The following is a 26,650-nucleotide window of genomic DNA, read 5'->3' as shown; positions in this document are numbered from 1 at the left end:
CTCCCCCTAGTGCATCCACATGCTCTGGGCTGGTCCCCGTGGGACACTGAAGCCAGCCTGTCATTGGGGCAGACCACAGGCGTGAGCGGCATGGGCAGGCTGGCAACGGACAGAACAACGGCGCTGCCTAGAGCCTGCCTACCCCCCCACCCCCCAGCGAGGGCACTGGAGGCTTCTGTCAACGTGGCCGTCCGAGAGACACTTGCAGAGAGGCAGGGCGGAGCAGGAGGGGGGCATCGGGCCTGCACACTGCCATGTTAGGGGGAGACTAGGGTCAGGCTTAGTAAACTCACCCTGTTTTCCCAGAGGCCGGGCCCCCCACCATAAGGCCAAGCAAGCTCTGTCCCAGCCCCCTGCCCCGACCTGCAGGGTGAGCTACACGACGGCTTGTGGCACCAGCATGAAGCCACTTGGCCTCTGCTCGCCTCCCCTCCCCCAAGAACTTTGAAGTTTTCAGAGGCCCACATATGAAGGGGCAGCAGCTCTGAATGAGGCTTTTATTGAAGCCAGGTTAGCCCTGTAGCACCCACAGTGACCCGCGTTCCAGGGCTCAGCCTGCCCTGCGCTGCCATCGAGCCCTCAGGCCGGCACAGCCACAGACGGAACTTGGAGTGGGCACATCTCCCCGAGCCCTGGGGCCCCGGCCTCCTCAGAGCTCCGTCCCTGCCCTCCACTGCCCGCCCTGCCTGCAGAATTCACCCCAGAATCAAGCCTGCAATCAACAGCCAGGAAGCTGCCCCGCCCCGGCTCAGGGCCACCAGCTAGGTCACTAGCTAGGAAAAGGAACTGGTCAGGGCTAAATCAGGGGTTCCCAGGTGGCACTAGTGGTAAAGAACCCGCCTGCCAATGCAGGAAACATAAGTGATAAGAGTTCCATCCTTGGGAGGGGAAGATCCCCTGGAGGAGAGCATGGCAACCTACTCCAGTATTCTTGCCTGGAGAATCCCATGGACAGAGGAGTCTGGGGGCTACAGTCCAGGGGGTCACAAGAGTAAGACTGAAGCAACTGAGCATGCACACACAGGGCTAAGGCAACACAGAGGCAGCCCCCAGCAGCTCTGTCCCCAAAGGGAAGGGGCCACCTTAGAGGTCAGGGTCCCAAGCTAGAGGCTCCCCGAGGTACATCTGGAGAGTGTCACGCTGTGGCCATAGAGAGGGCAAGGGCTTCTGGGACTGCTATGGGCTCAGGGGCCTCCCTCTGGACTTGGAGTGGTTTGGTAAGAATTATGAAAAGTCCTCCTCTGAAACTGACCTCATCCTCCCTGCCCCGCCAGGAACACTGTCTGGGCACAGAGCCTGCTGGTGGGAACGAGACACAGTAATCCCCCGGCCTATGTCCGCTCTGAGGGGCCTCTTGGTGGATTCTCCCCAGGCCCTCCCCACTTGCAGGTCCATCTCTAGGCTCAGCTTGCGAGGTGGGGATCCACACCTCCGGAAGCTCCCCACCCAGGGCATGCAGCCTTGATCCCAACCGGGCTCTATGACCAACCACCAGGACAATGGAGAAACAGCCGAAAACTCAAGTGAGCCCTGGGTTGCACAGGGCTATGAGGTGAAAGCACTTCCTGCACTAAGCCACTCATGGGACCTCATCATGTCACTTTCTAAGCCTATCAGCGTCTTGGGAATCATCACCTAAGTCAAATTGAGAGATGAGAACGATTTCTGGAGCTCAGTACATGCTCAAAACATGTCCACATCACTAAAACTGGGCTTAACCTCCCCAGCGGTTTCCCACTGCACTTAGATTAAAAGCCCAACTCCTCCAAGGCCGCTGCCCACTCTGTCCAAGGTCATTTCCTATACTCCACACAGCCTCTCTCTGCCTCCAAGCACACTATGGTTGCCCCAGTTCAGGGTTTTCACCTCTGCCTGGAAGGCGCCCGTCCCAAATATTTCAAGAATCTGTGTCATTTAAGTCTTAGTTCAAAATTATTTTTTCAAGTGAGGCCTCTCTCCTTCGCTTTGCTCTCTGATCTGTCACCCAATTTTATCTTCCTCACAGTACTTGTGCAGCATGAAATGATCTCATCTATTGCCTGACTAATCCTATGGACAGAAAGTTCCATGAGAGCAAGGCCTCTCTGCCCTGGGCCGCCTCTGCAGTGCCCAGCACGTGAGGGTGCCCCATCAGTATTCCAAGGCCAAATGAATGAATTGGGGTGTATAGACTGGAGAAAGCAATGTCCTTCAGCCAGGGGTCCTTCGGGACAGGCGTTGAGAAGCCCCACACTCCTGGCTCACCTCTCTCCTCCTGTGGTCAGTGAATGGCTGGCCGTGGCCCAGGGGTAGCCCTGCGACCTCTTCCACCCAGACTTTCCCAGCATGTTGAGAGTTTAAGGCTTAGGCATAGGAATCTTGAGACGTGGCCAAAATCATCATATGAACTGGATCTAGGAGATCATCCTGTTCAGATCCTTTGTTATACTGAGGCCAGAAAACCAGAGAGGTGAAGAGATTTGCCCAAGGTCACACAGCAAGTTAAGACAGTAGACTCAGGATTAGAAAAACAAGGCCTCGTGACTCCTAGTGGCCCGATGCCTTTCCTTCTCTGGTCTCCTGGGTTGGAGGTGGGGGTGCTCCAAGGAGGGGGCCAGAGCACAGAGGGGACACTCAGGCATTCAAAAGGAAGAAGAGCTGTAGCTGCCGTGGGACCCTGGCTCTGGTCACCGTCCAGGAGAGAGGGGGGTTCCAGCTTCTCGGGCATGAGTTCCACGCTCTCTTAGCCAAAGCAGAATCAGGGAAACCACTGTGGGGCTCCCTGGAGAAGGAAATGGCAACCTACTCCAGTGCTCTCGCCTGGAAAATCCCAGGGACAGAGGAGCCTGGCAGGCTACCGTCCACGGGGTCGCAAAGAACCGGACACAACTGAGCACTGAGGGGTTATGGGGCCCTCCGGGCCTCTCTGCAGCAGAGTCCCCCTAGCACCCCACAGTCACTTCCCACCTCTCCAGGCCCACCTTGCAGGGGACGGGGGACAATGGGGCCTCAGTCTAAGGCTCACTAGGATCCAGACCTGACTCTGGCTTTCTCCTGGGGATTGGGGCAGGCAGGTTCCAGATATGGGAATGTGTGTTCCTTTGGGCGCTAGGAAGACGTCAAAACACAACTCCTAGAGTGATTTAATAGGGAAAAGGAAGCCCAGACAGCACCTGCTGACTAGCTCCCGATAATCTGGGCAGACGGCAAGGCCACTCAGCAGAGGACTGGGCCTGGCCAGACTTGTGTGCCCTGACCCGCACCTGGCAACTCCCCCAAATGGACACCTGCAGAAGCTTCTGGGCTCTTCCCAAAATATCTGCTCTCCTGGGGCTTCGCGACCTCTAGATAGTTCTGCACCACAGGGCTCAGGCAGCACTGGCAGGCTCAGCTCCCCCTGGGCTGAGGCCATCCAAAAGCCGGGGCACCAAGCCCGGCATGGTTGCCTGGCCAAGCCACCTGTGCACTGGAGAGATGCTGGAGAAGGCCGGCGCCCCTTTCTACCTCCCCAGGAGCCAAGAGACAGCAGCTTGCCAAGTGCACTAAGGGCAGGGGCTCCTACTCTGGGATCTGTGGCCTTCTCAGAAACAGCACACGATGGTGGGAGTGGCTCAGTCGTCTCCGAATCTGTGCGACCCCATGGACTAGAGCCCACCAGGCTCCTCTGTCCATGGGATTCTCCGGGCAAGAATACTGGAGTGGGCTGCCATTTCCTTCTCCACAGGTTCTTCCTGACCCAGGGATCAAACCCCAATCTCTTGCACTGCAGGCAGATTCTTCACCATCTGAGCCACCAGGGAAGCCCAAAACAGCACAGTTTGTGCATATGTCTGGCTTTGGGCCTAGGCGGGGCTCCATAACTGTCATCAGATACTCAGAGTGGAGGACTCCTGTTCTGTGGAATCAAACAGGCCTCTCAGGAGCCAGCTTAGGGGAGAAGTGGGAGTAGCAGGGGTCCGGAGACCACCTGTGAGGCCCCAGGAGTAAGGTCCTCTCCCTCTGGGGAATATATGTTAATACAATGGCTGCAGGAGCACAGGAAGATCTCGCTACTCTGCCTTTCAAGCCCCCAAACCAGCCAGGGTGGACACCATCCAGGGCCCACACAGAGGCCCAGACTGGAGGAAAATGGGCTGCCTGCGGGGAGGTCTCCAGCCCTCGAGAGAAGTGCTACTGCCCCTTTCACGCAGCTGAGGGATGACTATAGGGGTGTGAATAGGCGTGTGAATGGTGAAGACAGGATGCATGTCCCTTCCGTCCAGCAGATAAGGTGTGTGGTGGATACCAGGTGGGGGGAAGGGGGCAGGGAGGTGGGCAGCCAGGGCAGGAGAGATACCTTGTTGCCTAAGGCTTTAGGATCTTTTATGATGCCCACAGCCAGACGCTGAAGGAAATGATGATGAAGTAAGAGTAAATGAGCCTGAGACGTCTCTCGACCCCAACACCCCTGTGCTCTCCATGCCTGGAACAGCCAGTAAATGGCAGACCGAGCCTTGGGGACATGCACGTGGCTTGCATACCTCATGCTACCTGTAAGGAAACTGTCAGCTTAAACGACAGACTCTGGGAGGTGCTGGTAGCTGACCAGTGGATGCATTCAAGATGATGAAGAAAGGGACCTTCTTGAATCCTAAGGTTCCCTAGACGAGCAGACCAAAAAGCCCCCCCACCATCCTTTCTTGGATAGCACCTCTGACCCTCCTGAGCAACAGAGGCGAGCAAACGCCATCTTAGAGCAGGTGGCCCTATCCTGGAGCTCAGCAGGAAACATCTCAGTTCACCTTGCTGGCCTCTGCCTTCCCTAGAGAAGCTCTTTGGAGTGGGTAATTCTCAAACCCTTGAAGCAGAGTTAAGATCATCAGGAACCATCCTCAATTCTCCCCCACTCCCCCGGACCCTCCTAGTTCAGCCTAAGTCTCCACCTCCAGCCAGTATCTGGCCTGGTGTGGGTCTAGACATCTTCACCTGGGCTGTAGGGCGACAGTAGGGGCGCAGATTCCTGCCCACCCACACCCCCCCACTCCTGAGACAAAAAGTTCTGGCCTGGCCACTGCCTCTGTGGGGCTCTACTAGCCTCTCTGGCTCCCACAAATGACCCCACTAAAACCTGTGGACACTTCTGGGGACAAGATGGGATTTCTCTTTCAGCCCTTCTCCCTCCAAAGTGCAATCTAAGGATCTAGAAAAAAGCAGAATGGCAGGAAGACCAGGCACTGAGCCTGGTCTCCCTGAGCGTGATTTAAAGCCAAGGGGGGAAAAAAAACGAAAAGGAAAGTAGAAATGTGAAGTTAAACGCAGAGAGCACTGGCAGAACCCACAAACTCAAATGCCACGTGTCTCCTCTGCTAAACGCTTGCACAACAAGCCGACTGCCAAGTCAGAGGAGAGTGAAGGACTCCCCTCCAGGACAAGCACAACCCCAACCACAGCCCCCACCAGGACCCAAAGGAGAGTCTGCGGTAGTCCCTGCCTCCCTCTTCCAGCAACTGCACACTCCTGGGCCCAAAGGCTCTACAGGTTGATAACACTGGGCTTTTTCCATGCAAACAGATTCTTCAGCCCCAGCGCTGGGTCCCCAGATGAGTCACTTGCACTCCCCTCCAGCCTTCCTGAATCTTTTAGTTAAGAGGCAGCAGGAGGGCCACAGGTGTCTCTGGCAACCACAGCATCACATCCTTGTGGCAAAAAGCTAGTGAGGAGTTAATGAGGAGACCCCCTCCTGCCAGGCTGGGCAGTACCTGGCTCCCTTCCCCCACCCACCTAAGCTGCTGTCTGAGTCCAGCCCCCTCATCTGGCAGTGAGCCTATTGCACCCAAAAAAAAAAAAAAAAAAAATAGGTTAATGCAGCTGAGAAAAGAAAGGAGGTGGGCAGCAGGTCTGGTTCCACAAGCCTGCCTGCTCATCCACCAACCCCAGGCGCAGCAGGGTGAATGGATGCCCCTCTGTCACCCACGGGACAGACCCTTGTGTCTGTGATACTGACATACTTTGTCGCACAGTAGGGGCTAGGGGACTGAGTCACCTGCCCCACGGAGCATCCCAGAGCCATAGCCACCCTGCAGCTGTGTGGATGCAGATCAGCTTGGCAGCCCAGCATTTGGCTGGCCCACCACCCTTTGCCCACGGAGCTATCAGATACCACCAGAGGCGAAGCTGGCTGAAGAATTCCTCAAGTGACTTCTTTGTTTTGTTAGTCACTAATGCACAAGGGAAGAACTGAAAGTCTGGAGTTTCTGTGTTGACAAACTGCCCCCTACCTGCTCGCCCTCTCCCCCCACTCCCCGCCCCCCGCAAAAAAAAAAAAAAAAGGGCAGGTAAACCAGAAAGGCTCTGGCTGGCACTGGGCCAGGAACCTGCAGGATCCCTTTCTTGCCAACCTCTAGGTCTGGAAATGTACAACGAGCTTTGGGCTGGTGTCTGCTGGCCTCAGCAGGGGGTGAGAACGGGGTCCAGGCAGGGGATGGCTCCGAGCTGCCGGGCACAGACAGCTGTCTCAGCACAGAGGGGCTCTGGGAGCCGCTGAGGCCAGCAGGGCTCTGTAAGTCTGGTCCCTGGAGAGGCTGAAGGTGACACAGGGGCCAGTTGCAGGCCAGCTCAAGTTGCTGCCCTGCCCAGCACTTTCCAGGACTGATGTCACCTCTGGGAGGTCATGTATACCCCACTGGCAGGGGATGAAACTAGACAAGGAGCCAACAGACCCCAAGATCACTTTTTCTTACAGGTGCCAGGAGCCTCTATGCTGCTTGGCAGTGAGGATCTGCACAGAGGGTCCCCCTCGGAGCCACAGGAGGATGTGCAAATCCCCACCAAGTCTCACGGACCAGCCCAAGCCTCCCTTATCACTACCTCGAAGGACAGGCACCCTGCGACACTTGCTGAGGTGCCTGATTTGGTCTACAGTTATCAAGCGCTTCACTGTGTGCTTGGCGCTGGTCTGGCTCTTGCTCAGATGCCCCATGCCAGGGCCCAAAGCCAGCCCCGCGGCAGCCTGCCCAGCTGCAGGACAGTCAGCTTCTATCTCAGATTTTCATCCCCACCCAAGGTCTGGGGCGACAGGCAGGACGGGCAGTCTGCCCTGGCACGGCTTGGTCTGAGTTGCCCGCTGGGTCAGGAAACCCCTGGCACACTGATTGAGTTGCCTGGTGCCTGGCTGGCACTGGGCCAGCAGGCCTCTGGGTGGTCCCTGAAGAGGCAGCCTAGAGCCCCCAGACCCAGCAGCACCACAACCTCCCCACAACCCCACACAAAGAAACCTCACACTGGCCGGTGGCACTGAGGTGTTTCTGAGGTTGCCTCTCAGCAAAGGTGCGCCCAACCGTGTTCTGGACACAGGGGATTGGGTCTGGGCTGGGCGCAGTAGGGGAAACGGAGACTCAGGGGCCCCTCGCCTCTGTCAGTTCGTATTTCTGAGCCCACAGAGACTCAGAAAGGAGCCAGGCAGTCATCTCCCACAGGAGACGGGTACCCCCGTTTCCCTAAGACAGGGATAGATGCAGAGAAAGTAGGGGTGGGGGTAGCAACAGCGTTACTCATACTGAGGCCATTTAGAGCCAACCCACAGCTCACCCCAGTCTGTGTCCTAGGACCCCACGGCAGGCAGGAGGCGCAATGAGCTCCCCAAAGGGGATGCCCAGGGGCCCAGCACCCTCCACCGACCTCAGTCCCTCTCTGTCCACCCGCTCCGGCCCCCTCGCGCACCTTTTGGCGGAGGAGCTTGCTGCGCACCCGGCCCCAGAGCCGCGCGCCGGTGTTGGGGGGCCGCTTGCTCCCCGGTTCCTCCAGCGGATCCAGGCAGCAGCGCTCCAGGGGCTCGCACACCGCCTTCAGGCTGCAGTCGGGCTGGGGCAGGACGTCGGTCATGCCGGTGGTGGCAGAGCCGGGCCCGACGACGGGCGACCCGGCCCGCGGGGCCAGCTCCGCTCTGGGGAATGGGAGGCGCGGGCGGCCGGCGGGGTCCGGAGCCGCTGGAGGGCGGGCAGGCGGGCGCAGTTACTCGAGCCGCGCCGGGAAGCGCATGGTGCGGGGCGCCCCTTTCCGCTCCCTCTGCGGCCTCCCTCCCCGCAGACGCTCGGATGGACTGTGGTCCGGCCAGGCGAGCGGGCTGCCAGCGGCCGAGCTCTCCGCGCAGGCAGCGCCCGAGGCCGCTGGGGAGCGCCCGCCCCCACCGGAGGAAGTGACTCAAAGGAGGCGCGGGAGGCTGCCCCTCCAAACACCCAACCTCCCACTTTTAACGCTTTTAACTCTCGAAGGCCGGGCCTTCTCCTCACCCCCAGCCCCTACTAAATAAAGTTTGACAAGCATCGAAAGCAGCCAGTCCCTTCGCTAGAGCCCGGGTTAACCCCTTCCCCACCAAACACCTGCGCCCTGCGGCTGAGCTCTTTGAGAAGGAGGCTAGGGGAAGCCAGAGGGGGTCTGCAGCGCCAGGAGCCATCAACAGCTGCCCTTGAGCTCTGCTTTCTTTTTCCCTCCCCCAACTCCGGTCCCAGACGCCTCCAGCGATGCCAGCTCAGGGATGGGGCCAGACCCGCATGGGCTGGCACTCACAAACCTCCTCCTGTGTAAAGAATAATGAAGACCCCCTAGCTGGGCAGCTTCCTGGGCTTTCGCAGCCCCAGAAGGAACTGGCTACTATAAGTGTTCTCTGGGAACCTGAACGAAAAAAATCCAAGGACGACACTGGTCACGGATGTCCAGCAAGAGGTGCTTCTTTCACGGTGGTTTTTAACCATGGCCGGTGCCCTTCACCAGAAAAGCCACAAAAGGGGCTGTGCTGCTAGGGGTGGAGAAAGTCCACTGACAAAGGGGCAGTGAGACACTGTGTGCCGGGTGCCTTGGGATAGCCAAGGAAGAACTTGCCCTCCTCCACCCTCAAGTTGATCAGTGTTCATTTAGCAAAAGGCCTGAACCCCATACGATTAGGGTCCATACAACCCAGAGGCGTTGGGACATCACACCCTCCAGAGCTTGACTCAGCAGAGGAAGGAAACCAGCGGTGCCAACCATAAGCCGAGTCCCGTGTAAAGGATGTTCAAATATCCGCTTAGGTGGAAGCCTCATGACTTTTGTGACGTTGGTGTTACCATTTAGAGTTGTGAGCACTGGGGCTCAGGGAGGTGAAATTCTTGCTTGAGGTCTGGAAACTCAGCTGGCAAGTGACAGGTCTCCTCCAAAGACCCTGGGGCTCACCACCACTGAAGGGTGGCTGGTTCTCTGGATTCAGGGGAGGGAGGGAAATAGATGGGGGGGTGGGGGAAGAGCTGGGTCAGGCCCCCAGGGCAGGTAGGTGGGGGCCCAGAATCAGCCCCTTGGCATCTAGAATACACCCACTGAATCTCAACCAGCACGCAGGTCTTGGGGTTAACATCGGAGCCCGTGGTGCTTTTGGAAAAAGCAGGGGCTTCGTCACAGAGGTAACCAAGATCTGGTCATGACAAGGTGACCCTTCACTGAGTTTACTAGGCGACAGGTACCACGCTAACCCTCCACATGCTCTTCACAAGCTAACCCTTCACAGCTCCCCTGACCTTAGGAAGTATGTCCTGGCACCGTCATTTTCCATTTGAGAAAACTAAGGGTACAGAGAAGCTAAGCCACTTGCCCAGACCAGGCTGGGCCATGAACAGAGGTCTGGCTAGGCCCTCGCCATCAGGATGATGTTCCAGTGTGCTAGGGGCTGGCCCTGTGCTGCCTTGTGCCCTTGTGGTGGAGGCAGGGTCCTGGGACTCTGGTGGTCCCTTCAGGGTATCTGGATCAGCCACCAGGGCTCCACTATTCACACCCCTTCTGCCCAGCACAGACAGGGCTGAGCTGCCAAGGCTGCACAGATCCTCTTCCCCTACTTGAGCCCAAGTTGTTCAAGCTGGTGCAGCTCAATGGGGTCACAGTTTTCCCTGTAACCCCTGAGGGGGAGAGGAAGAGGCCACTGAGGCAGGGATGTGCCTATGTCCCCTTGGGCCTGACCTACTCCTGACCTGCTCCCCCAGGGAACCTGGGTGCTACCTCGGAAGAGAGTCTTCCTGCAGCCTCACGAGGGGCCGGCAGCTTCCCTCCTTCCCCCACCAGCTGCACAAAATCCACCTCCTCCAAGGCCTCACTCACTCCTGGGGTCTTCACCTCTCCATCCCAGTCATTTCATTCAAGAGGCATTGACTTAGAGCCTGGCTATGTGCCAGACTCTAGAAATCACAAAGATGAACCAAAAGCCTGTGCTTGGGACTTCCCTGGCAATGCAGAGTACTTGGGTTCGATCCCACATTCTGCAGAGCAGCAGAGCCCCGGTGTGCTGCAACTACTGAAGCCCAAGTGCCTAGAGCCCATGATCTACAACAAGAGGATCTGCCTTTGAGAAGCATGGTCACTGCAACGAAGAGTAGCCCCCGATCGCCACAACTAGAGAAAGCCCAAGTGCAGCAACACAGACCCAGCACAGCCAAAAAAAAAAAAAAAGCCTATGACTGATAAAGTTGACAGCCCAAGAGAGGACAGATGAAGGCTTAAACACCTCCAAATGGGAGACAGAGAGGCATTCATACATTTAGCATTTATCAGCTGTGCACCTACCACGTGTCATACCCAGATGGACAAAGCACTGTCTTTCTGCCCTCAAGAAACCCCGTCTTGGGCTACAAGGAAAGCACAGATCAAATGCCATGGAAGTTGAGAGAAAGGAGAGAAAAATTTAGCCAGAGGGCATCAGGGAAGGCTTCCTGGACAAGGAGGGGTTGGCCTGGACCAGAAGAGAAAAAGGTCACCCTCCCTGGCTTTGCTCTGCACCCCTCAGCTGGTTGTATAACTGGCTGGTAAGGTGCCATTATAATTGCTGACCACGCTCACCTGCTGCAGACACGTGGTCCGTGCTGGGCACTGCCAGCTGTTAACTTCAGAACTGGCCCCTCGCTGGCTTTCTAAGGTTCTCTGCCCTCTATCTGGGTCACATGCCACAGGGTGCAGCTAGGCGGATGCTGTGCAAGATGCATCGCCTGGCAGGTGTGTGGGAGAAGGGGGACAGTGCAGATCCTGTCCCCAAAGCCTTATACTTGTCTGTCTTAGGAACCCCAGGCTCAATACTTCTCTGGGTAAAGTGAGCTCTGACTGGATGAAAGATGGCCAACTGGTCTCCATGGTGACATAAGCGCCTTAGCAGATGGGTAGCTGTTGGGAGGCTCTTCCCTTGAGATGCTCATCTTTCCTTCCTCCCCGTGGGCTGGGGGGTCTCCTCCAGGGACAGCACAGATCTGCCTTCTCCTTCCCAAGCTTGACACTCCTTCCTGGAAGCAATGGTCGAGGAGCAGGCTGTGGGGTGGGGGTGGGGTGGGGGCTGTGCAAGACAAATGTTCCTGAGAAGTTCCTCAAAAGCGATTGAGTTCTGGTCCCTCCAGACCACCACAGACCCTTCCTCAGCTTTGCTGGGTGGGCTGGGCTCCGGGTGTCTCGGCCACCCAGGAAGTGACGGCACCCCCTCCCCCTCTGTCCATCCCGCCACACCTGGCAGAACCAGTCTCTGAGGACGAGCAAGGGCCCCCTGTCTGGATAAACAGAGCCTGGGTGGGAAGGCCCACACGAACAGATGTCGCTGCCTTTGGAATTAAAAACATTCCTAGTAGACCATCCCATCCTTCCTCACCCCCCTCCCCGGGCTCTCCGCTGGAGCGATGAGAGCAGCCGTCCCCAGGGAGGTGCGGGCAGGACCCCGGGTTACCCCGAGGGAGGGGGAGACACCTGGGTGGCTGGGACCGGCACCCAGCACAGTGGTGACGGAGGCAAGATCATGCTCAGCAGAGGCATCGCTGAAGAAGAAAAGGTCAACAGGGAAGAGCAGCAGCCTGAGCTGTGTGGGCGGGCAAGGCAGGGGCTGCCGCCACTGCTGCCTTGGTGACAGCCAGGGGTGGGGACGGCTCCAGGCACATCCTCCAGCCTGTGAACACGAGCAGGAAGGTTCCTTCTCAGAACCTCACGGAGCTGCGGCGGCTTCTCTGGAGTGACCTCCTTTTCCCCACTGCAATGGCATTCACCTTCCCCTCAGTACAGGCTGGAACCCTGGTTCCCCGTCCCTGTCCTCCAGCCGAACAACTCGAGGGCAGGAAAGGGACTTCCTGAGCGGCCAACTAGACCAAGTCCACAGGCACCCCAGTGAGGACAGCCTGGGAGTGGGGCAGGGGAGAGCCCCCAGGGGCCACCTGGAGAGGCCAGGTGCTGGCGCTGGAGCCCGAGAGGAGCCCGGGCTGGCGCTGGGGTTGGGGACCGGGAGGGAAGTCCAGCCCGAGAGAGAACCAGCAGGGCAGGAAGCACCCAGGAGCCCACGCAGAGGGCGTGTGAGTTGGCAGGGAGGGTGGCACACCACAGGAGAACTAGGAGAAAGGGAGACAGAGTCCCCTTAAGATGAGCGGCTTGGCGGTCCCTGCACTCCTGTGCTCTCACCCTGTTCGGTACCCATCCTGACCCAAACTGTGGACTGGAAGGGCGGAGATCACCAGAGAAGGAGACAGTGAGACGCGTTTACATTTTTCCGTCCTTTCCGAGCATCTGCTATGTTCCAGGCCTGCCTGAGGACTGGAGATGGGAACACTTTGCTCAAAGTCTCCAAGTAGCCAGCGGCAGAGCTGAGCCTAGAAGCTACACTTTCACTCATTTACCCAGTCACTCATCACTGAATAGACACCCACCACATGCCAGGTGGGGAGGACCCAGGACGCAGCTCACTTGGAGCTGTGACACTCCAAACCAAGCCCTGGCTGCCCCACCACTGACCCGCCCTCTGAGGAGATAAGTGTCAGCAACTGAGGACTCTCCCAGGCATCCAGGCCAGGACTTCCGAGCCTGAGTCCTGCCTGCTAACAGCGTGCACGGGGTTGCAGGTCTCTGAGCTCTGGCACCTCGACTCTGTAGATAACTGGCTACTGGTGGCTTTAGATGGCCACCCAGGGTGGGGGTGGGGAGCGGCTTCTGACCTGAGGTGTAAGGTGTTGGGACAGGGGGCCACCAGGATTCGAAGGCAATTGCTTTGCAGCCTAACCTCAAGGTGTACTTCCTGTCTCCCAAAGACCAGCCGAATCACAAGCCAGTGTAAATCACGCGCAGTTCCCCATGCACTCTACCCAGCCACCCCAGGCTGGTGTGTCTCTGGGGTGTCTGGGGGCTCCAGGAGACGATAAGAGAGCCACAGAGTCTGTCCACTGCCAGACTGTCCTGATGGCACGCCCCTGGCAACCCCGAGTGATTCTCACGGCACATTTGGTCACGGAAAAGGATGGAAAATCCACTTGAGCCTTTGGGAACATCCTGCTTACCTCAAACAAAACCCACCCAGGACAGAGTGGGCAGAGCACGCCCACCACACGTCCGATCCATTCCTTACCACACAAGTCATGATGTAGCTCACGGCCAGACTGACACCCAGACCCCCTTGGCCACATGCCTGCTCCTGCTCCCAGGAAGGAAGTGCCTGACCAGGGGGGGCTCCCACACAGCAGCGGGTGGACAGAGCACTCCATGGGGCCTCCCAGGCTGTACACTGAGAACATAACAGCCTCAGGCAGGAGGGTTTGAAAGGAGCTTAGGGTCCCCTGAGCTTCCATGCTTTTTTCTCTTTCCCTAATATTAAGCAACTCTTTTTTCCACCCAACTCTGAGCTCCAAACAAACAGAAGACAGTTCCTGGGAGCCAGGGGACCAGGGTGTGAATCCTGCCCAGTCACTGCGGCAGCCACTCCCTCTCTCTGGATGTAGTTTTCACACCTGTCAAACAGGAGCCCGGACCGGACAAGTGGTCAGTGGTGAATTTTTTTTAAAGCAGAGGACACACCCTGCTTTCTTTCCAAATGAAATTTTATGCCAGTCTCCCTGCCCCCATCAATTAAGGGCAGAAGCAGGGAGCCCCTGGCTGAAGTGGGAATACAGGACTTGCCACTCACACCGCCTCTGTCCACCACTCCCTGCCTTGGGGCACTTCAGGTCACCCCAGTAGCCCCCAAGCCTGCAGACCTTGAAGCCTCTGGTCCTTCTTTAAGTGGATGGACTGTTCCCATGAGAACTGCTATTCCTCTACCACGGCCACTGCCCCTCGCTCCCCTCCAGGGTGGGTAGATCTGGAAGCCGGGAGATTAGGGGCTTTGTAAGGAAACTTCTGGGTCAGAGTGCTAGATCTGAAACTCATGTCTTAGGTCTACTTTTCTCTCTGCTTTGAGAAAGCTCTGGGTCTCTGCTTTACTGGTGTGGGTTCCCTTCAGTGGCCTTACAATAGGGTTAACACTTATCTCATGGAGTCAGTCTAGCTGGTGTTTTCTGGGTCACCTTCGCCCAGAAGCCAGCGCAGCTCAGCTCTTGCCTCCAAGGGTGTGAGAGGCTATGCCCAGCTTCCCCTGTGTCAGCCCACATGGAATGGGCTCTGCCTGGGGGTCAGACCCTCACAGAGAGCTACCACTGCCCACACAGCTCCTGCCATGGCCAGGCTGGCCTGAGTGTGGTGTGGAGGTGGGCTCTGCAGCACCTGCAGTGAGGGAGGCTGGCAGAGACCACCTAAGGCGCCCCCGATCCGCATTCATGTCCAGCCTCAGTCCTCATTTGGGGAGTCCTTGGCAATTCCCCCACTAAATCCTTTTCTCAAAGGTTTTGAATCAAATCAAAAGCGGGACCATCCTAGGAGGACGGAGTCGCAGCTTTCGCCTGCAGGGAGGTTAGCGGTTACTGGGAGCATGCAGTAAGCCAGGCGCTGTCACTGCCAAGGACTCACCTAGGCCTTACACAGGTCCAAGAGGAAGAACTCAGAGAGGTCACTTTGCTATTAGGTGGTGGAGGGGGATAAACCCTGAGTCTCTCACCTCTGAGTCTAGGGGACAACAGCCTCCCTTGGTTTGTTAAGAGGCGGGACTGTCTGCTCTCAGGGCTGCCGGAATCAGCTCCCAAGTCCTCTCTGGATCAGTTTCTCTGCTGCCTCTCACCCTAGCCAGGCAGGCGGGCAAGTGGGCACCACGTCCGCCTGCCAAGGGGGCATTCCCATGTGGGGTAGGAGGGAGAGAGGAGACCCGAGCCTCCATCTGCTTCCTGCCCAAGGCTTCCTGTCTCTAGAACCCACTTGGCAGAGCCCAGGCTCCCCAGATCAGGAACACCCAGGAGACAAAGGCGGCTGAGCAGGGGCCGGAAGAGAGGTTGTCTACAAGTTTTGGAAGGCCTGTAGACAGCAGGACGGGCCCTCTCACGGGATCCTGGCCCTGGCTTTCCCCGTCCCAACAATGACCCCTTATTCCCAGCTCATCACTCGCTCTGGGCCTAACCAAGCCAAGCTCACCGAGGTGAGCACGGCTCCAAGTGGACAAGCCCACTCCAAGTACAACCGAGCCGTCCAGACCTGCCGTGAAGATGGCAGGTGAGGCACTGAAGAGAAAATGGACCCGAAACAGCTCTAATCACCTGGGCCCTGGGAGGCAGAGGGGAGGGTGCTGGAAGCAGGGAGAGGAACAGTCCTGGTGCCCCCATCCCTCCCCAAGTGCCTCCGGGCTGGCACAGGGTGATGATGGCAGCCAAGGGAGGGGGCCCCCGGGGACCTGCTGAGAGCAGCTGGCAGCAGGGATCTAAAACACGGACTCCAGATGCAGACGGTTCCCAGGATGCGCATACCCAGCCCCGGCTGGGGGCAGTGAGGGGTCCACCTTCCAGTGGAGAGCCTGGAAAGCCACACCCGGCACGACCACTGTGGTGTCCCAGGACAGGGAGCTGCCTAGGGCTGTGAGGTGCCAGGCTGGGCATTCAGGGCTGGGGTGAATGCTCTGACTGCCCCTGCAGGTAAGGTTTTCTCACAGCTGCCCCCCATCCTAGTCAAGACCAGCCACTCTCAGGGTACAGGGCCAGCGTAGTCGGTGTGGCTGGAAGGACGATGGTAACGCCCCTCTGGTCATTCCATCCAGGGAGGGACCCAGGCATCTTGTGATACCAGCTCTGAGGAACCAGAGCAGAAGGGGCTCCAGGTCAACCCAGCAAGCACCCCAGAGCCCAGCTCCCCGGGCAACAGAGCTGGCACGCTCGACCCTCGGGCAGAGTCAAATGGGGACAACAGACCCCTGGGGGGCCAGAGGGAGGGAACCAGGCTGAAGCAGCCCTGGACTGCTGCCCCAGCAGGCTCCTGACCCATGCTCACTCCCAATTCCCACATACCCTGCAGAGTAATTGAAACCAGAAGCAGCCCCCTCCAACAATGACCCCTTATTCTCAGCTCATCACTCGCTCTGGGCCTGACCAAGCCAAGCTCACCGAGGTGAGCATGGCTCCAAGGGGACAAGCCTGGAACTAATTAGCCTGTGGTGGGGGCACAGGAGGAAAACTTCAGGCTGGCAGGCGGTGAGGACCCCCGCCTTGACTTCCCGCCCCCTCGGAGGTTGGTTCCTCAAAGCCCGTCTGGATCCGCCAGCCTAAGAAAACAGACATGGCCTCGGCCAGCCTAAGGCCCAAACACAGGGGCCACTTGCAGGTGACAGCCTTTGGAGGCAGGAATGCTTTGACAAGCTACACGCAGAATCCCCACAGAAAGGTGGAGGACAGTGGACCTGGTCCTGCTTGGCTCAGGCAAAGGCTGACGTCACTAGACAGACTCTGTGCCAGGCCCTGCACCAAGGGCCTCACGCACTTTCCCATTCAGTTCTCTTAACAGCCCATTTTACAGGTGAGAAAACTGAGGCTCAACGAGGTCAAGTAACCTGTTCTCCCAACTAATGAATGGAGAAAGCTAGACTGAAGCCCAGATCCATTTGGCCTCAAAGCCCCTTCAACACTGACTGAATGATCGCAGGTCTCTTCTGCTTTCTTCACTACATGGGGAGGTCCTGTTCATTCTTTGTATCCATTGCACAGTGCCTGTCACTTACAGGGAGCTCAACAAACAGAAATGCGGGGATGAACTAGTGAAAGCGTGGATGTGCGTTGACCAGCTCTTTCAGGGACATTCCATCCTTTGAGCCTCATGTCAAGCCTGTGATAGAGGCAGAGTGGGGGTAACTGTCCCCATTTAACAGATGAAGAAACCCCCCAGAGGTCAAGGGACCTGGATGCTTTTTCCGACTCTCACTCCAGGGTTCTTCCTACACTGTCAGGGTAAACCACACTCCACACTCAATCTTTCTAAACCGCTGACCAAAGGGAGGGCAACCAAGTAAGGAAAGGAGACCCGAGGAGACAGGGCCTAACCAGGGTGGGGTCGGGGGCAGAGAAAGCCGGTGGGGTAGCTCTTTTCTTTAACTAGAAGAGGCTAATGGTGAGTAATATAAGCTTTTATATATAGAATGGATAAATAAGACAGCCCTACTGTATAGCACAGAGAACTATATTCAATATCCTATGATAAACCATCATGGAACTATGCCATACAGCAGAAATTAACACAACATTGTAAATCAACTATACTATACTTCAACTTAACAAATGATGATTTTTTTTTGTTTTAAAAGAAGCTAATGGTGACCAGTTATGTCCTGGGGGTGTGGAGGCCTGCTCTCCTACCACATCCGGAGAGAGACAAGCAACTATGGGTGGGGAGGGGCATGGTAACCCTGGGCCTGGAGGGAGGAGCTGAGAAACTATGCTCTTTCCTTACTTAAATGTAAGAGTCGGGGACTTCCCTGGTGGTCCAGTGGTTAAGAATCTGCCCTGCAATGCAGGGGACGCAGGTTTGATCCCTGGTTGGAGAATTAAGATACCACATGCCACGGGGCTTATGGAGCCTGAGAGTTGCAACGAAAGAGCCCACGTAACACAGTGAAGACCTTACCTGCCGCAACTGAGACCCAATACAGCCAAATTAATTAATTAATTTTTTAAAAAGTAAATTGCACTCGTCTCACACGCTAGTAAACTCATGCTCAAAATCCTCCAAGCCAGGCTTCAGCAATATGTGAACCATGAACTCCCAGATGTTCAAGCAGGTTTTAGAAAAGGCAGAGGCACCAGAGATCAAATTGCCAACATCCGCTGGATCATGGAGAAAGCAAGAGAGTTCCAGAACAATATCTATTTCTGCTTCATTGACTATGCCAAAGCCTTTGACTGTGTGGATCACAGTAAACTGTGGAAAATTCTGAAAGAGACGGGAATACCAGACCACCTGACCTGCCTGTTGAGAAACTTGTTTGCAGGTCAGGAAGCAACAGTCAGAACTGTACATGGAACAACAGACTGGTTCCAAATAGGAAAAGGAGTACGTCAAGGTTGTATATTGTCACCCTGCTTATTTAACTTATATGCAAAGTATATCATGAGGAACGCTGGGCTGGAAGAAGCACAAGCTGGAATCAAGATTGCTGGGAGAAATATCAATAACCTCAGATATGCAGATGACACCACCCTTATGGCAGAAAGTGAAGAGGAACTCAAAAGCCTCTTGATGAAAGTGAAAGAGGAGAGTGAAAAGGGTGGCTTGAAGCTCAACATTCAGAAAACAAAGATCATGGCATTTGCTCCCATCACTTCATGGGAAATAGATGGAAAAACAGTGGAAACAGTGTCAGACTTTATTTTTTTGGGCTCCAAAATCACTGCGGATGCTGATTGCAGCCATGAAATTAAAAGACGCCTTCTCCTTGGAAGGAAAGTTATGACCAACCTTGATAGTATATTAAAAAGCAGAGACATTACTTTGCCAACCAAAGTCCGTCTAGTCAAGGCTATGGTTTTTCCCGTGGTCATGTATGGCTGTGAGAGTTGGACTGTGAAGAAAGCTGATCGCCAAAGAATTGATGCTTTTGAACTGTGGTGTTGGAGAAGACTCTTGAGAGTCCCTTGGACTGCAAGAAGATCCAACCAGTCCATTCTAAAGGAGATCAATCCTGGGTGTTCATTGGAAGGACTGATGCTAAAGCTGAAACTCCAATACTTTGGCCACCTCAGGCGATGAGTTGACTCACTGGAAAAGACTCTGATGCTGGGAAAGGTTGGGGGCGGGAGGAGAAGGGGACGACCGAGAATGAGATGGCTGGATGGCATCACCGACTCTGTGGACATGAGTTTGAGTGAACTCCGGGAGTTGGTGATGGACAGGGAGGCGTGGCGTGCTGTGACTCATGGGGTCGCGGAGAGTCGGACACGACTGAGCAACTGAACTGAACTGAAGGTGGAAACAACCCAAACGTCCATCAATGGATGAACGGATAAACAAAATGCAGTTTACACATATAATGTTATTCAGCCTTCAAAAGGAAGGAAAGTCTGTTGTTCTATCATACTAAGTAGACCAACCCTAAAGACACTGGGCTGCATGAAGTAAGCCAGTCACACAAGGATAAGCGCTGCAGGATTCTATTTACATGAGATACCTGGAATAGTCAAATTCTGAGAAGACAGAACACTGGTTGCCAGGGGCTGGGGGAGGAGGAATGGAAAGTTTCTGTGTAATGGGTATGGAGCTTCCATTTGGGAAGATGAAAAAGTTCTAGAAACGATGGTGATGACGGCTACTCAACAATGTGAATGTTGAAATTATTAAAAATGTAAGAATTATTAAAATGGAAAATTTCACAGTATATATATATATTTTATTACTGTTGAGCCAAAATGTAAGTGGGTCTAGATATTGTCAGATGAGCCAATCTGGGCTCTGAGAATACTCTTAGTTCTGAAGGCCGGGGACTTGCCTTCATGACCTCCTCCCTGAGTGTCACTTCTAATAACTCTAAGCCCTCACAAGATTCCAAGTAGCCAGGTCAAATTACTCTCCTCTCCCGCTTCAGACACAGGCTTCAAGCTCCAGATGGGAGGAAGACAAGAGGACGGAGGCTCTCATCAGGCCTGAATGTTGCAATCAGGGCTGGGGGGGCAGTGGGGGGCAGTGAGGGGGAGGCGGGGAGTTATCCCTCCAGGCATCAGGACAGCTGGGGCTTCCTTCTGGGCCTGGAGCCCTGCCCCTGGCTCACCCTGGGGTCTTGAGTTCCTCTATGTCCAGGGAGGGCGGCCCCTAGCCAGCTCACAGGAGTGTAGCTGCCTCTCACCAGGGAGAGTAGAACTGAAGGTTGGGGGCCCATCCCCAGGCTTCTGGCTGAACTGGGAATGGGGGAGCAGAGGCATGAAGGGGCTCCTCGGTCTCGGACCCCTCTCTGGTCTGAAGTCAGTGGCAGGAACTGAGCTGTGAGATCCTTCGGGAGAACTCTCCCCTCTGACCCGGCCGGTCAACAAGGGCTGGGTCCTGGGAATGAGCTCACGGGCCAGCGAGCAGGTCCCAGTTGAGACAGCACATCTGGAGCCCGGAGCGGCAGGGCTGGAAATAGATGGGGATAAACACGCAGGAGTCTCCTGGGGCTGGGGAGCCAAGGCGGAGGAAGGGGGACCTCCTGGCTGAGGGGTTCGTGGGCTGGGTGGGGGCGGGGCAGCAACAAGGTCTAGGGAAGGAAGAGAGGGCTCAGAAATGCTCCAGGCTGGGGGGATCGTCTACCAAAGTTGCAGCGACAAAGGGCAGACCCCTGAGAGTCATGGGGTGACATCCCAGTCTGCCACTGCCCCATCCAGGAGCATTTTCATTTCCCTCATTTGGCCAGCAGCTGACCAAGCAAGACCGAACTGGGACCAGGATCCCAAATCTGGGGCCCCTGCTCAACCACTACCGAGCTGTGTGCCTGTGGCTGTGTCACTCACCCTCTCGGGTCTCAGTTTCCTGCTGCCCACAAAACAGAACTGAAAAAACACCCTCCAGGATTTCTTCTGCCATAAATGCTATGAATCCCTCCTCTTTTGTTCATTCCTTCAACCTCCCTCTTACTGGCACCACTCACCATAACTTCCGCGCAGGGCAGGCGGGCGCCTTAATTTTCTGGGACACTCCCTGTGCATTCCTGCCTCCCTGCTCTGGGCCACGTGGGCCCTTCCCCCAGAATCCTCACTCATTTCTGCTGATCCACAGCCTGCCCACCTTGCTAGAATAACAGAGCCTTAAAATGGCAATTAATGGGCTAGCCATTATGTAAAATGATTTTTATAAAGTACTTTTGACAGTGTAACCCAAAAACAAAGCAATTATAAAGACTACCTTCAGCCCTAGAAAAAAGGAGGTTTACGTGAAAATAGAAAAAACAAGACAAAATATGCACTTATCATTAAAACCACATAAAAATCTATATCCCAAGGAAGGGAAAAAGCACAAAATAAAACGGCTGGTTCAGAGGAGTGGGAGTCAGGACGGTTTGTGATTGTGTTTCAAACCTCATTATTATTACTGCAATTTCCCTTTTAATATAAACACGGCTTTGGGAGTGAAGAAAACCCAGCTCTCAAACCTCTCTCACTCCACCTCCTCCTGGAAGCCTCCCTAACTCCTGACCACCAGGATCTCTCCTTATTTGAATTCCTGGGGCATAAGTTTGTGTCTTATTACGCAGGGAACAGTGGGGGAACGGAGAGCCCTGGAGAGGGCCAGGCAGGGGCCCTGGAGAGTTCCCACTCTCCTACTTAGCTGCCTGGCCTTCGGCAGGTTCCTTAACCCTTTTGTGCCTCAGCTTTCTCAACTTTAAAATTGTGAAAGGGATTTCCCTGGTGGTCCAATGGATAAGACTCTGAGCTCCCAATGCAGGGGACACAGGTTCAAGCCCTGGTTGGGGAACTTAGATCCCACAGGCTGCAAGTAGACAAGCCGGCAGTCTGCAACAAAGACCCGGTGCAGCCAAAAAGGAAAACAAAGAAAATTAAACGGTGACTACTTTCCTACCCTGTAGGAGACGATGGAGGTCCCCTGTGGTAACCGCTGTATTAGCCCAGTGTGGGGGTCAGAGAAAGCTCTCTGATGGTGAGAGCTCTCTGATGGGAGGGCTCTTATTCCCAAGACCCCCCCCCATCATCAACACCATCACCCTCCCCATCATCGTCACTGGCGTCTTGCTTTGTGCCATATAGTGACACGTTTGTCTTTCCAACCTGGCAGTAGATTCCTTGAGGCTAGGCCCCTACACCTCAGAGCAGCCAGTCAGTACCCGACACACAGCAGAAGCAGAGGAAGTCCCCCTCCCCTGGCTCTTTCCCATGAACACTCATTCTGCTTCCTTCCAGGTACACCAGGCAGGAATAAATGTCCCTTGCTGGGAGGTAAGAGGACTCCAGACAAAGGAAGCCCTTTGTTCACCGTATGCATTAGAGTGGGCTTCCCAGGTGGCGCAGTGGTAAAGAACCCGCTTGCCAATGCAGGAGACACAAGAGACATGAGTTCAATCCTTGGGTTGGGATGATTCCCTGGAGAAGGAAATGGCAACCCACTCCATGGATAATCCCATGGACAGAGGAGCCTGGCAGGCTACAGTCCAAGGGGGAGTCGCAAAGAGTCGGGCATGACTGAGTGACTGAGCACAGAGCAGGATGTGGGGAGAGGAAGGCCCCCCCGGCTCCTTCTCCAGGCCACGAGCCACGCAGTGCCCTTCACCCCGGCTGGGGGACTCCCTGGTGAAGGCCTGGCCCACGGGGACACAGCGTAGAGGAGAGAGCAGGGCCTTTTCTGCACTGTCAGTGGAGACGCCAGGGCCACACTGTCCTTGTCTATAAATGGGGCGGATGCGACTGTCCTTTTCCTGGAAGAGCCATTGCAAGGACCACATGAGAACATTTGGGAACAAGCCTCCAAGAGTGCAGATGCTGGACACACACGCCGGTGATTGGCGCTGCCATTTGTCCGTCACTACGTGCCGCCCCTTCCTCACCCCCAGCCTGCCGCTCTGGAGTCCCTGCCCCCACCGCCAACCAGAGAGGGACGCTCATTTGGGAGGAAATGACTGGGGTCTCCGGCTGTTCCCTGGATGGGCTGAGCGAGCAGGGCCTTAGAAAGAACTGGGGGCCGCAAGGGGCGGGCCTTCTCCCCCCTGCCCCTCCTTCAGGCCACCTGAATGTCCCCAAGGCCTTGGCCCCTACTGTGAGGCCACCCTAGTGCCATCCTCGGCGCCTGCTGAAGGGGCATGGAACCAAGTGCCAGAGGCCGGTGCCAACTCCCTTCCTTGGACACCAGAGGGGAAGGGAGGAGGGAGCGAGCTGTGGGAACAGACCATTCCATGGCTCCGTGGGCCCTGGCCACGTGGAAACAGCTCGGTGTAGCCTCTCCAACCCAGCCCAGGCATCCTCAGAAGGGTGAGTGGACTTCACACGGCACGGCGCACCCCTGGTATGGACAGACCACCCCCACCCCGCACCACAACCATAGGAAGAAGGCGGGCAAGACGGCTCCATGGCTGAAGACCAAGGGCTGGGCCTCAGGGGGCTGAGGGCTGGGTGACTTCAAAGCCCTCCAGAGGACGCTGGCTCTGAACTGGCCGCTCACAGGCCCAGGTCAGCTGGCAGCAGGAGGGTTTGTGTTTCTTTTAATATCAACTCCCAGGCGTTTAACATTCCTCGAAGCTTAAACACAGAAACATTTTCCTTACCAGACTGCGCTCTCGGCTTTGCCAAACATAACCTGGCTTCTTCCCCTTCCCCCACAGCCTCCATCTGCTTCTGTCTCCAAGATGTAATGATTTATGGTGTGTTTCCCCCAGGGCCCATGCAGCTGACAGCAGTAAGAGGGAGGGAAGCAACAGGACTGCGAGTACAGGCGGGGACGATGCCATCGAGCCCTGGAATCCGGGTTTGCGGAGCCCTGGAGGTTGGCGACCATGGTGCTCCCTGAGCTGGCTGCTCAGAACACTGTTTTAACCCTTCCATTCCGTAGCCACTAATGGCCTGGAGGACGTGGGCACCCGTCATGCTTTCTGGCTGGGCATCTCCTGGGGCCAGATGGGCAGCCCAGGGACGTGGACATGGGGCTCCCAGTCCTTACTCTGCAGGAAGTCGCTACCCAGAACTAAATCTAGAGCTCGCTCCCATCAGCTCCTGTTCCCTAAATAATGAAGGCTTCTAGTTGCCTGGCAGCACCATCTCCCTGGCGACGGTGCTGAAGAGTGAGGTGCAGGTCCCCAGCACTGAGAAGGGATATGCTCAGGAACATGGGGTGTCATGAGGCGGATGGCCGGGCCCCCACTGAATAGTGCCATCTTCCTTGTTCAAACACAGGCGCCTGAGACAGGGCAGGGGGAGCACACGAGTCCCCAAGGGGACACTGCCACTGCGGACACCCAGCCAAGAGTCAGATACCAAACTCTGCAGCCTCAACAGCACATCAGAGAACAAATGCTTCCTGGGAAAAAGCATCATTCGGCTTCAGGTCCCCACACCCAGATGACACCTGGCACAGCTGCTAAGAAGCCCAGAGCACCCAATGCCCACAGCTCAATCCCAGGGCGTGTTAGTTACTGATTCCCTTGATTGCACGGTCAAAGAATCCACATCCAAACCAGGCCACTTGTGTGATAAGCACAAGGCCACACAAGGTGCCAGCTGGAATGTGGATGGCTTCACACCAAATGTCATGCCTCCAAGCCTACGTCCCCTTGACAGGTTAAGTGAACAGCAACCATCTTTAACACTGGCAGAATTTCCAAAAACACAGGCTGCAAACAAAGCCCTTTTCCCTACATACATTTATAAGGCAAAGAAACACAGCTGGGGCGGCGCATATATACCTTATCTGGACTCAGGACCTGCCCCTGCTTGGACCGCAAGACCCACCCTAAGCCAACAAACTCCTGGCACAGGCGAGTCAAGCCCAGCAAACGTTGCAGTGGGGTCAGAGGCCAGCCCCCAGCAGCCCAGCTACATCCTCAGCCCCTCCAGTAAAGCGGCACATGCTTGCGGTCTTGCTCCTTCCATGGCAGACAGTGCTAATCTAATACAGCATTCATGATACAACCTCAGAATCCTTCTTAACACAGTATTTCTGGAAAAAAGCCATCAGAAGGCTACAGACGGGATGTGTAAACAATGGTACTGCCATCCTTCCAGGCCACCCTGCAGGAGTGTGGATGACCTAAGTGCACCAGATGTGGAAGCCCACAGAACCAAGTGCACACGGGCTTCTGGTGCTAGAATATGACCCCATCTCCAGCAGGGGGAGAATGGCGACCTCAGGGACCTTTGCTCAAGATAGCCGTGAATCCAAGTCACAAAGGCCAATCGCCTCGATTGAGAGGATAGAAGAGAAGGACGCCTTCCCAACTGGCACTGCCTCCCAGGCACCCTTGCCTTGGTGCCCTGGCTGCGCCTGCCTCTCACCTGAATCTGCCCTTTGCCCATGATTTTATCCACGATCTCGTTGTTGTCCTTGTTGACCTTGGTCTTGTCATAGCACTTCTCGTAGCACAGGATCCTTAGGGACTGAGAGCCCTCCAGCTCAATCTCGAACTCCTGCGGAAAGATGAGACAGGATGCTAAACGCCTGCAGCTGACCTGGGTTCCCAGCAGGGGTGGGCCCCACCTTTGCAAGGGTGAGAGGGGGTGAGGCGGGCCCGTGAGGACCACATCATGAGGTCTGGAGCAGCTTCCTCATTCTCTGGAGCTCTGGAGGCCTGGGAATCACTGAGGAAGGGGAGTATAGAACCTGAACTGTACACACCTTATCTCGTCTGATCTTGGAAGCTAAGCAGGGTCGGGCCTGATTAGTACTTGGATGGGAGACCCCGAACTATAACCCTGTGTCTAGACACAAACCCACAATCAGAAGACAGATGAGCAGGGAGGGGAAGGCAGAGGGGTCAGAGAGGCGGAGCTGGCCCAGGAGCAGGCTTGGCCATCCCCAGACGACAGGACGAGAGCGCCGGGAACAGGGTGGGCGCGGTGGGGGATGAGCCCGGGGTCCCTGCGGGGACCACTCACCTCGTCCCACTTGGGCTCTGTTGTGTCCCGGAACACCCTGGTTTTGGCTTTGCTGACAAAGTAGCCAAAGGAATCCACCTCCAGGGTACAGTACAGGTCTGTGGGGACAGGCAGAGACAGCGAATGAGGCCCACGGCTCAGGAACCCAGGAGGGAAGGGGGATCACGCATCAGTCTTCCCAGGGTCCCCATGGGCACTCTGCAAATCCACACGCGCCCGCCCAGCCTCAGGCCCTGCAGCCTGCCCCTCCATGGGTGCTGCCTAGGTTGTTTCCCAGGGTAATGGTGTGTGCTAGGGGGTGACTTTGGGGAACCACAGCCAATCCTCTACAGTGTGAATCAGGGACAGGGGGCAGAGGTCAGAGAGTGGATATACATGCCCCTCCCAGGCCCCAGGAGCTGCCCAGCTGGGCTGTTCTCCATCAGGACTCTCCTGCAGAGCTAAGACTGGGGAGAGCTGCCCCTCACTGTGTGTGATGGAGACTGGAGGTAAGCAGGTATCTGAGCAGGGCGCAGGTGAATAGGTGAATTAAGCAGAAGGCCTAATGGGCCCCCATCAGAGCAGAGAGCACGTCTGGGCAGCTGAGAGATGAATGGGGGTGAAGTGTCCCTTCACTGGTTCCCCTGTGAGGGAATCCCCCATCAGGGACTAGTTCTGGGATAAAAGGGAGGGCTTTAGAGTCGGCCTGTCTGGGTCAAATCCAAGCTCTGCGCAAACCATCCCCTCTCTGTGCCTGACTGCTCTCCTCTGGAGATTGGGTAAGACGATGGTGCCTGCTGGCCAGGCTGGACTGTGCGGACATGATCAGTTTACTAGGACAAGCAGCCATGACTGAAGATTCCCAAAGCCTGAGTCAGGAGTGTCCGAGCGGGTCAGGAGGCTGGCAGAGGGAGGAGGTGAGGACTGGCTGGAGGTAAGGGGAGACTCTGGAGCCATAACTCACCCCATGTCTGAGCGCCCCAACCCAGTCTGAGAGGTTGGATCTC

The 26,650-nt window shown here is 56.1% G+C and overlaps 1 protein-coding gene across 3 annotated transcripts in view; it reads right to left on the bottom strand.

Annotated features, from left to right (window-relative positions):
* ABR (ABR activator of RhoGEF and GTPase) overlaps positions 1-26,650 on the bottom strand; it is a 191,771-nt gene that overhangs the window by 15,012 nt on the left and 150,109 nt on the right. For all 3 annotated transcript variants that reach the window (XM_055402852.2, XM_055402859.2, XM_088828750.1), the window contains 2 exons: positions 25,665-25,762; positions 25,065-25,196 (listed from right to left, as the gene is read on the bottom strand). In XM_055402852.2, coding sequence (XP_055258827.2) covers positions 25,065-25,196; positions 25,665-25,762 — 230 coding nt within the window. The remainder of the gene's footprint in view (positions 1-25,064; positions 25,197-25,664; positions 25,763-26,650) is intronic.

This window comes from Moschus berezovskii, chromosome 20, assembly GCF_049115385.1.
Source record: "Moschus berezovskii isolate FMDL1 chromosome 20, NW_MosBer_1.0, whole genome shotgun sequence".
Taxonomy (NCBI): Eukaryota; Metazoa; Chordata; class Mammalia; order Artiodactyla; family Moschidae; genus Moschus; species Moschus berezovskii.
The sequence above is the reverse complement of the archived record's forward strand: the minus strand, read 5'-3'. Positions and strand labels throughout refer to the sequence as shown.